At 57.4% G+C, this 11,008-nt stretch overlaps 1 protein-coding gene across 1 annotated transcript; it reads right to left on the bottom strand.

Annotated features, from left to right (window-relative positions):
* Positions 1–533: 533 nt before the first annotated feature.
* Positions 534–8,707, bottom strand: SCRT1 (scratch family transcriptional repressor 1). Its single transcript, XM_072925115.1, has 2 exons — positions 8,230–8,707; positions 534–4,714 (listed from the first exon to the last, which is right to left on the bottom strand). The coding sequence occupies exons 1-2, from the start codon at positions 8,339–8,341 to the stop codon at positions 3,984–3,986; spliced, it is 843 nt and encodes a 280-aa protein (XP_072781216.1). The 5' UTR covers positions 8,342–8,707; the 3' UTR covers positions 534–3,983.
* Between the last annotated feature and the right edge of the window lie 2,301 nt (positions 8,708–11,008).

Genomic DNA, 11,008 nt, shown 5'->3' with positions numbered 1-11,008 from the left:
GAATTTGGGGGATGAATTTTGAGGGGTCAGATTTTGGGGTGAAATTTGAGGGGATGAATTTTGAATGATGAATTTTGGGGCTGAAGTTTTTGGGGTGAATCTCGTGACCGAATTTTTTTGGGGTGCAATTCCTTGGGCTGAACTTTGAATGATGAATTTTTAGGGGTGAATTTTGTGGCTGAAATTTTTGGGGTGAATTTTGTGGCCGGAATTTTTGGGGTGCAATTCCTTGGGCTGAACTTTGAAAGGTGAATTTTGGGGCCGGAATTTTTGGGGTGCAATTCCTTGGGCTGAATTTTGAAAGGTGAATTTTTTTGGGGTGAATCTCATGGCTGGAATTTTTGGGGTGAATTTCGAAAGGTGAATTTCGAAAAGTGAATTTCGAAAGGTGAATCCTGACGAGTCAAATTTGAAAAGGTGAAATTTGAAAGGCGAATTTTGCAGGTGAATCCTGAAGAGTGAAATTTGAAGGTTTAAATCTGAAGGGCAAATCCTGAACGGTGAATTTCGAAGGGCAAATTTTGAAGGGTGAATTTTGGGAGGTGAATCCTGAACGGTGAAATTCCAAGGGTGAATTTGGTGAGGTGGATCCTGAAGGACGAAGTTCCAAGGCCGAATCCTGAAGGGTGAATTTTTAAAGGTGAATTTTGAAGGACGAATTTTGAAGGGCGAATTTGGCGAAGTGAATCCTGAAGGGTGAAATTCCAAGGACGAATTTGACGAGGTCAATCCTGAATGGTGAAATTTGAAGGACGAATTTTGAAGGGTTGAATTTTGAAGGGTGAATTTGGCGAAGTGAATCCCGAAGGACGAAGTTCCAAGGCCGAATCCTGAAGGGAGAATTTCGAAGGGTGAAATTTGAAAGGTGAATTTGGCAAAGTGAATCCTGAACGGTGAAATTCGAAGGATGAGATTCGAAGGGCGAATCCTAAAGGGCGAATTTTGAGAGGTTATTCCTGAAGGGTTAAATCTGAAGGGCGAATCCTGAAGGGTGAAATTCCAAAGGTGAATTTTGGGAGGCGAATCCTGAACGGTGAAATTCCAAGGGCGAATTTGGCAATGCGAATCCTGAACGGTGAATTTTTAAGGGTGAATTTACGAGGTGAATCCCGAAGGATGAAATTCCAAGGCCGAATCCTTAAGGGCGAATTTCGAAGGGTGAATTTGGCGAAGTCAATCCTGAGCGGTGGAATTTGAAGGGTGAATTTGGCGAGGTGAATCCCAAAGGGTGAAATTTGAAGGACGAAGTTGGAAGGGCAAATCCTGAAGGGTGAATTTGGCGAGGTGAATCCTGAAGAATGAAATTCCAAGGGCGAATTTTGGGAGGTGAATCCTGAAGGACGAAGTTCCAAGGCCGAATCCTGAAGGGCGAATTTTGAAGGGCGAATTTTGAAGGGCGAATTTGGCAAAGTGAATCCTGAATGGTGAAATTTGAAAGGTGAATTTTGGGAGGTGAATCCTAAAGGACAAAATTCCAAGGCCAAATCCTGAAGGATGAAGTTCGAAGGGCGAATTTTGAAGGGCGAATTTAGAAGGGTGAATTTTGGGAGGTGAATCCCAAAGGGTGACATTCCAAGGGCGAATTTGGCGAGGTGAATCCCGAAGGATGAAGTTGGAAGGGCGAACACTGAAAGGTGAATTTGGCGAAGTGAATCCTGAAGGACGAAGTTCCAAGGCCGAATCCTGAAGGGCGAATTCCAAGGGTGAATTTGGCGAAGTGAATCCCAAAGGATGAAATTCCAAGTGTGAATTTGGCGAGGTCAATCCTGAATGGTGAAATTTGAAGGACGAAGTTGGAAGGATGAAATTTGAAGGGTGAAGTTGGAAGGGCGAATCCTGAAGGATGAATTTCAAAGGGCAAATTTTGAAGGGTGAATTTGGTGAGGTGAATCCTGAAGGGTGAAATTCCAAGGGTGAATCCTGAAGGGCGAATTTTGAAGGGCAAATTTTGAAGGGTGAATTTGGCGAAGTGAATCCTGAAGGATGAAATTCCAAGGGTGAATCCTGAAGGGGGAATCCTAAAGGACGAATTTTGAAGGACGAATTTTGAAGGGTGAAATTTGAAGGGTGAATCCTGAAGGGCGAATTTGGTGAGGTGAATCCTGAAAGATGAAATTCTCAGGATGAAGTTGGAAGGGCAAATCCTGAAGGGCAAATTTCGAAGGGCGAATTTGGTGAGGTGGATCCTGAACAGTGAAATTCCAAGGGTGAATTTGGCGAGGTGAATCCTGAACGATGAAATTCGAAGGGCGAAGTTCCAAGGCCGAATCCTGAAGGGTGAAATTCTAAGGCCGAATCCTGAAGGGCGAATTTCAAAAGGTGAATTTTGAAGGGTGAATTTGGCGAAGTGAATCCTGAACAGTGAATTTGGCGAGGCGAATCCTGAAAGATGAAATTCCAAGGCCGAATCCTGAAGGGTGAATTTTGAAGGGCGAATTTTGAAGGGTGAATTTACGAGGTGAATCCTGAAGAATGAAATTTGAACGATGAAGTTCGAAGGGCAAATCCTGAATGGTGAATTTTGGGAGGTGAATCCCGAAGGATGAAGTTCCAAGGCCGAATCCTGAAGGGTGAATTTTGAAGGACGAATTTTGAAGGGTGAATTTGGCGAGGTGAATCCTGAATGGTGAACTTCCAAGGATGAAATTCAAAGGGTGAAGTTGGAAGGGCAAATCCTGAATGGTGAATTTGGTGAGGTGAATCCCGAAGGATGAAATTCCAAGGGCGAATCCTGAAGGCGAATTTTGAAGGGTGAATATTGAAGGACGAATTTTGAAGGGTTGAATTTTGAAGGGTGAATTTGGCAAAGTGAATCCTGAAGGACGAAGTTCCAAGGCCAAATCCTGAAGGGTGAAATTTGAAGGGGGAATTTTGAAGGGGGAATTTTGAAGGGGGAATTTTGAAGGGTGAATTTGGCGAGGTGAATCCCGAAGGACGAAATTCCAAGGCCGAATTTGACGAGGTCAATCCTGAATGGTGAAATTTGAAGGACGAAGTTGGAAGGCCGAATCCTGAAGGGTGAATTTTGAAAGGTGAATTCTGAAGGGTTGAATTTGAAGGGTGAATTTTGGGAGGTGAATCCCGAAGGACAAAGTTGGAAGGACGAATCCTGAAGGATGAATTTTGAACGGTGAAATTTGAAAGGTGAATTTTGGGAGGTGAATCCCAAAGGATGAAGTTCCAAGGCCGAATACTGGAGGGTGAATTTTGAAGGGCGAATTTTGAAGGGTGAATTTGGCGAGGTGAATCCTGAATGGTGAACTTCCAAGGATGAAATTCAAAGGGTGAAGTTGGAAGGGCGAATCCTGAACGGTGAATTTGGCGAGGTGAATCCCGAAGGACGAAATTCCAAGGCCAAATCCTGAAGGGCAAATCCTGACGGGCGAATTTTGAAGGACAAATTTTGAAGGGTGAACTTTGAAGGGTGAATTTACAAGGTGAATCCTGAAGGACAAAATTCCAAGGCCGAATTTGGCGAGGTGAATCCTGAAGGATGAAATTCGAATGATGAAGTTCGAAGGGCGAATCCTGAAGGGTGAATTTGTTGAGGTGAATCATGAACGGTGAAATTCCAAGGCCAAATCCTGAAGGGCGTATTTTGAAGGGCAAATCCTGAACGGTGAATTTGCCAGGTGAATCCTGAATGGTGAAATTCGAAGGATGAAATTGGAAGGATGAAGTTGGAAGGGCGAATCCAGAAAGGTGAATTTGGTGAGGTGAATCCTGAAGGGCGAATCCTGAAGAAGGGCAAATCCTGCCGGCCACAATCCGCGCTGCCGATCCCGACGGAAGAACATCCATGTGTCCATCCCTCCATCCGTCCATCCATCCATCCCAACACCTCAACCCTGACGGCCGCACTCGAAGGTACTAAATTCAATGTGAGGAGGGGGTCTCACTCCCCCGGGAATCCCAAACTTGCCAATTCCGTGGGGAGGAGCCGTGGGGAGAACGAGGGGCCGGGTGGGACCCCCCAAACCCTTTCAGGGGCGCAGAGGGCTGAGGGGCGCCGCCGCCCCCTTGAAGCAGGCGGACTCGTAGTGCTTATTGAGATAGGATTTGAGGGCGAAGGTTTTGCTGCAGCGCTTGCACTTGAAGTGCTTGAAGGCCGAGTGGGTCTGCATGTGGGCGCGCAGGTTGGAGCGGTCGGCGAAGGCTTTGCCGCAGTGGGCGCAGCCGAAGGGCTTCTCGCCGGTGTGGGAGCGCATGTGGCCCTGCAGCAGCCAGGGCCGGCTGAAGGCTTTGCCGCACACCTGACACTTGTGCTTCAGGTCGTGGGTCAGCAGGTGCATGGCCATGGCCGGCATGGAGACGTACACCTTGCCGCAGGTGGGGCATTTCTTGGCCATCTTGCTGTCCAGGCTGCGGTGGGTCTGCTTGTGGCGGCTGAGGTTGGAGGAGGTGGCGTAGCTCTTGCCGCACTCGCCGCAGGTGTGCCGGGGAAGGTTCCGCGCCGCGCCGCCGGTGTTGGTTTTGCGCCGGGAACGGCCGTCCGTGATGAAGAAGGCGTCCACGGCGTAGCCTTCGCTGACGGCGGCGTCGCCGTTGATGTACCCGCCGGCCATGCCCGAGCCGGGGCTGTCCGGCGGCTCCGAGTCGCCGGTGCCGAAGTCGCCGCGGCCGCCGCGGTAGAGCGAGTCCGGGGACGGGACCTTGAGAGCGGCGTCGGCGTCCCCCGGGAAGGACGAGGGGGGCATGTAGTCGCTGAGGTAGCCTGGGGACAGTGGGGACATCGGTAAGGGGGTGGTGGCACCAGGGACAGCGTGGGGACATCGGTATGGGGCACTGGTGGCACTTGGGGACAGCGGTCAGGGGGGTTGGTGGCACTGGGGACAGTGTGGGGACATCGGTATGGGGGGTTGGTGGCACTGGGGACAGTGCGGGGACAGCGTGGGGACATGGTCAGGGGGGTGGTGGCACCGGGGACAGCGTGGGAACAGCGTGGGGACAGCAGTCAGAGGGGCTGGTGGCACTGGGGACAGCGTGGGGACACTGTGGGGACATTGGTAAGGACGGTGGTGGCACTGGGGACAGTGGTAAGAGGGGCTGGTGGCACTGGGGACAGTGTAGGGACATTGGACAGAGGGGCTGGTGGCACTTGGGGACAGAGGTCAGAGGGGCTGGTGGCACTGGGGACAGGGCAGGGACATGGTCAGGGGGGTTGGTGGCACTGGGGACAGCGGTCAGGGGGGTGGTGGCACTGGGGACAGCACAGGGACAGTGGTAAGAGGGGCTGGTGGCACTGGGGACAGTGCGGGGACAGCGGTCAGAGGGGGTGGTGGCACTGGGGACAGCACTGGGGACAGTGATCAGGGGGGTGGTGGCACTAGGGACAGCGGTTAGGGGGGTGGTGGCACTTGGGGACAGTATTCAGAGGGGCTGGTGGCACTGGGGACAGCACTGGGGACACGGTCAGAGGGGTTGGTGGCACTGGGGACAGTGTGGGGACAGTGCAGGGACAGCGGTCAGGGGGGTGGTGGCACTGGGGACAGCGGTCAGAGGGGTTGGTGGCATTGGGGACACAGTCAGGGGGGTTGGTGGCACTGGGGACAGTGCTGGGGACAGCAGCCAGAGGGGCTGGTGGCACTGGGGACAGCGTGGGGACAGTGTGGGGACAGTGGTCAGGGGGGTGGTGGCACTGGGGGCAGCGTGGGGACAGTGGACAGAGGGGGTGGTGGCATTGGGGACAGCACTGGGGACACGGTCACAGGGGTGGTGGCACTGGGGACAGCGGTCAGGGGGGTTGGTGGCACTGGGGACAGTGTGGGGACAGTGTGGGGACAGCGGTCAGAGGGGTGGTGGCACTGGGGACAGTGTAAGAGGGGTTGGTGGCACTGGGGACATCGGTCAGAGGGGTTGGTGACACTGGGGACATCGCGGGGACAGCGGTCAGGGGGGTTGGTGGCACTTGGGGACACCGCGGTGGTTCTGGTTGAAGGGCGGGGGGGACATGATGGGGTCACTGAGTGTCACCTGCCTGTCTCCTGTGTGTCCCTCCTGTGTCCCCTGAGTGTCTCTTTTGTGTCACCCTGGCTGTCCCCTGTGTGCCCTTTCTGTGTCACCTGTGTGTCCCTTCTCTGTCACCCCAGTTGTCCCCTGTGTGTCCCTCCTGTGTCCCCCTTCTGTCCCCTTTTCTGTCCCCCCATCTGTCCCTCCGGTGTCCCTCTGTCCCTTCCCGGTCCCGTGTCCCTCTGTCCCTCTGTCCCTCCCGTGTCCCTCCCGTGTCCCTCTGTCCCCTCCCGTGTCCCTCTGTCCCTCTGTCCCTCTGTCCCTCCCGTGTCCCTCTGTCCCTCTGTCCCTCTGTCCCTCTGTCCCTCCCGTGTCCCTCTGTCCCTCCGGTGTCCCTCTGTCCCTCCGGTGTCCCTCTGTCCCTCCCGTGTCCCTCTGTCCCCTCCCGTGTCCCTCTGTCCCTCTGTCCCTCTGTCCCTCTGTCCCTCCCGTGTCCCTCTGTCCCCTCCCGTGTCCCTCTGTCCCTCTGTCCCTCTGTCCCTCTGTCCCTCCCGTGTCCCTCTGTCCCTCCGGTGTCCCTCTGTCCCTCTGTCCCTCTGTCCCGTGTCCCTCTGTCCCTCCCGTGTCCCTCCCGTGTCCCTCTGTCCCTCCCGTGTCCGTCTGTCCCTCTGTCCCTCTGTCCCTCTGTCCCTCCCGTGTCCGTCTGTCCCTCTGTCCCTTCCCGTGTCCCGCTGTCCCTCCCGTGTCCCTCTGTCCCTTCCCGTGTCCCTCTGTCCCTCTGTCCCCTCCCGTGTCCCTCTGTCCCTCTGTCCCTCTGTCCCTCTGTCCCTCTGTCCCTCTGTCCCTCTGTCCCTCTGTCCCCTCTCTGTCCCCTCTGTCCCTGTGTCCCTCTGTCCCTCTGTCCCTCTGTCCCTCTGTCCCTCTGTCCCTCCCGTGTCCCTCTGTCCCTCCCGTGTCCCTCTGTCCCTCTGTCCCTCTGTCCCTCTGTCCCTCTGTCCCTCCCGTGTCCCTCTGTCCCTCCCGTGTCCCTCTGTCCCTCTGTCCCTCTGTCCCTCCCGTGTCCCTCTGTCCCTCCCGTGTCCCTCTGTCCCTCTGTCCCTCCCGTGTCCCTCTGTCCCTCTGTCCCTCTGTCCCTCTGTCCCTCTGTCCCTCCCGTGTCCCTCTGTCCCTCCCGTGTCCCTCTGTCCCTCTGTCCCTCTGTCCCTCTGTCCCTCCCGTGTCCCTCTGTCCCTCCCGTGTCCCTCTGTCCCTCTGTCCCTCTGTCCCTCTGTCCCTCTGTCCCTCCCGTGTCCCTCTGTCCCTCTGTCCCTCTGTCCCTCTGTCCCTCCCGTGTCCCGCTGTCCCTTCCCGGTCCCTCTGTCCCCGTGTCCCGGTGTCCCTCCCGTTCCCGGTCCCGTTCCCACATTCCCGGTGCCGGTCCCGTCCCCGTTCCCGCATTCCCGGTGCCGTTCCCGCATTCCCGGTGCCGCCTCTGTCCCCGTTCCCGCATTCCCGGTGCCGCCGCCATCCCCGTTCCCGCATTCCCGGTGCTGGTCCCGTTCCCGCATTCCCGGTCCCGTTCCCGCATTCCCGGTGCCGGTCCCATCCCCGTTCCCGCATTCCCGGTGCCGTTCCCGCATTCCCGGTGCATTCCCCGCCCGCCGCCGCCGCTGCCCCGGTGCCGCTCAAGGTCACGGCGGGGCCGGGCCGGGCCCGGTGCGGCTGCGGCGGTTCCGCCGGTCCCGGTTACGCAACGCGCCGCAGCCGCCGCCGCCGCACCGGGCCCGACCGGGGCCGCGCTCCGCACAAAGCGCGGGGACAACGGGGACAACGGCGACAACGGCGGCGCCGCTGCCCTTGAACTTGGCTCCCGCAGACAAAGGGCAGCACCGGGAACCGGCGGCCCGCTCGGTTCTGCCCCGGTCCCGCCCGGTTCTGCCCCGGTCCTGCCGCGGTTCTGCCCTGGTCCCGCTCGGTTCTGTCCCGGTCCCGCTCGGTTCTGTCCCGGTCCCTCCCGGTTCTGCCCCGGTCCCCTCCGGTTCTGCCCCGGTTCTGCCCCGGTCCCGCCCGGTTATGCCCCGGTCCCTCCCGGTTCTGCCCCGGTCCCGCTCCGGTTCTGCCCCGGTCCCTCCCGGTTCTGTCCCGGTCCCCCCCGGTCCCGCCCGGTTCTGCCCCGGTCCCGCCGCGGTTTCCCCGTTGTCTCCCCGCTCCCGGCAGCGGCAGCGCGGCGGAATGCGGCGGTTCCCGGCCGGTACCGGGAAGGCCCGCGGGGCCCGGCGGGGCCCGGTGTTCGGTATTTACCCTTCTCGTGCAACCGGGAACCGAAATCCGCCCGGGCGCGGCCGTACGGAGCGTCGAGACCGGCGGGGAAATCATCGAGTTTCACCTTCTTCACCAGGAACGACCTGGGCATGGTTCCACCGGGGACCGGGCCCGGTCCCGCCGCCACAAAGGCCGCCCCGGGCCGGCGGAGCGGAACGGAGCTACGGCTTTGTGCGGCGGGCGCGGCCGCCCAGCACCGGGCCGGGGCCGCCCGCAGCCGCCGCCGCCGCCGCCGCCGCCGTGTCGGTGTCGGTGAGGCCGCGCCCGGCGGCTCCCGGACCCCCCCCGCGGTCGGGCATGGACCGGCGGGGTCGGTACCGGCGCGGGGGGGGGATTGGAGGGGTCCCGGTGGTCCCGGTGCGGGTCCCGGTGCGGCGGGAGGGGCAGGACCGGGGACAGCGCCCGGTCAGCACCGCGGACAGCGGCGGCGGCGGCGGAATGGGGATGGCGGGGGGGGGATGGAGTTACCGGGGGCGGGACGGGGGTGCGGGACGGGCGCGGGGCCCCGGAGCGTGTGAGCGATCGGTACCGGCCCCGCGCTTATAACGGGAACGGGAACGGCGCGGGGGGGGCGCGGGAACGGCGCGGGGGGCGGGGGGAGGGGCGGGAGGGGAACGCCCCCGGGGCGGGGAGGGGGAGGGGAACCGGAGACCCCCGCCCACCGGGGGGAGGGGGGAGGGAGGAACCGGGAGAATCCCGGGATTTGGGGGGATGGGAACCGACGGGAACCGGGAGAATCCCGGGATTTGGGAACCGGGAGAATCCCGGGATTTGGGAACCGGGAGAATCCCGGGATTTGGGGGGGGGGGGATGGGAACCGGAGAATCCCGGGATTTGGGAACCGGAGAATCCCGGGATTTGGGGGGATGGGAACCGGGAGAATCCCGGGATTTGGGGGGATGGGATTGGAACGGGAGAATTCCGGGATTTGGGGATTTGGGAACCGGGAGAATCCCGGGATTTGGGGGGATGGGAACGGAGAATCCCGGGATTTGGGGGGATGGGAACGGGAGAATCCCGGGATTTGGGAACCGGGAGAATCCCGGGATTTGGGGGGATTTGGGAACCGGGAGAATCCCGGGATTTGGGAACCGGGAGAATCCCGGGATTTGGGGGGGATGGGAACCGACGGGAACCGGGAGAATCCCGGGATTTGGGGGGGATGGGAACGGGAGAATCCCGGGATTTGGGAACCGGGAGAATCCCGGGATTTGGGGGGATGGGAACGGGAGAATCCCGGGATTTGGGGGGGGGGGGATGGGAACGGGAGAATCCCGGGATTTGGGGGGGATTGGAACGGGAGAATCCCGGGATTTGGGGGGATGGAACGGGAGAATCCCGGGATTTGGGGGGATGGGAACCGGGAGAATCCCGGGATTTGGGAACGGGAGAATCCCGGGATTTGGGGGGATTTGGGAACCGGGACAATCCCGGGATCTGGGGGGATGGGAACCGACGGGAACCGGGAGAATCCCGGGATTGGAACGGGAGAATCCCGGGATTTGGGATCGGGATGGGAACGGGAGAATCCCGGGATTTGGGGGGATGGGAACGGGAGAATCCCGGGATTTGGGAATGGGAGAATCCCGGGATTTGGGGAATGGGAACGGGAGAATCCCGGGATTTTGGGACAAATTTTGGTGTTTTAGGACCGGGGAAAATCCCGGAATTTTGGGGGATTTGGGAACTTTAGGATTGGGGAAAATCCCGGAATTTTGGGGGATTTGGGTATTTTAGGACCGGGGAAAATCCCGGAATTTTGGGGGATTTGGGATCCAGGAAAATCCCGGAATTTTGGAGAATTTGGGACCTTTAGGATCTAGGAAAATCCCGGAATTTTGGCGGATTTTGGAGCTTTAGGACCGGGAAAATTCCGGAATTTTGGGGGATTTGGGACCTTTAGGATCCAGGAAAATCCCGGAATTTTGTGGTATTTTGGGGGATTTGGCAGCCGGGACAATCCCGGAATTTTTGGGGATTTTGGGGGATTTGGGACTGGGGAAAATCCCGGGATTTGGGGGAATTTGGGATCCAGGAAAATCCCGGAATTTTGGGGGATTTGGGAATTTTAGGACCGGGGGAAATCCCGGAATTTTGGGGGATTTGGGAACTTTAGGACCCAGGAAAATCCCAAAACTGAATTTTGGGGGATTTGGGAGCTTTAGGATTGGGGAAAATCCCGGAATTTTGGGGGATTTGGGAGCTTTGGGAACCGGGAAAATCCCAAAAGTGAATTTTGGGGGATTTGGGAAATCTGGGACCTGGGAGAATCTTAAAATTGAGTTTTTGGGGAATTTGGGAACTCTTGGAGCCGGGAAAATCCCGGAATTGTTTTTTTGGGGTGAAATATGGGAATGGGAATGGGGAAAATGGGAATAATGGGAATAATGGGAATAATGGGAATAATGGGATTGGGAAAAATGGGAATAATGGGAATAATGGGATTGGGAATAATGGGAATAATGGGGAAAATGGGAATAATGGGAATAATGGGGAAAATGGGAATAATGGGAATAATGGGAATAATGGGATTGAGGAAAATGAGAATAATGGGAATAATGGGATTGGGAAAAATGGAAATAATGGGAATAATGGGAATAATAGGAATAATGGAAAAATGGGAATAATGTGATTGGGAAAAATGGGAATAATGGGAATAATGGGAAAATGGGAATGGGATTGAGGAAAATGGGAATAATGGGAATCATGGAAAAAATGGGAATAATGGAAAAAATGGGAATAATGGGATTGGGAATAA

This window comes from Taeniopygia guttata, chromosome 2 (assembly GCF_048771995.1).
Source record: "Taeniopygia guttata chromosome 2, bTaeGut7.mat, whole genome shotgun sequence".
NCBI classification, from domain to species: Eukaryota; Metazoa; Chordata; class Aves; order Passeriformes; family Estrildidae; genus Taeniopygia; species Taeniopygia guttata.
This window is presented reverse-complemented; position numbering and strand designations above follow the sequence as displayed.

What these genes read in the sequence shown, in the direction of transcription:
- SCRT1 (XM_072925115.1), bottom strand. Translation starts at nt 8,341, where the DNA reads ATGCCCAGGTCGTTCCTGGTGAAGAAGGTGAAACTCGATGATTTCCCC. An exon ending in TTCCCGGTTGCACGAGAAGG is followed by an intron (nt 4,715 to 8,229) that starts GTAAATACCGAA and finishes CACTGTCCCCAG; the next exon opens with GCTACCTCAGCGACTACATG.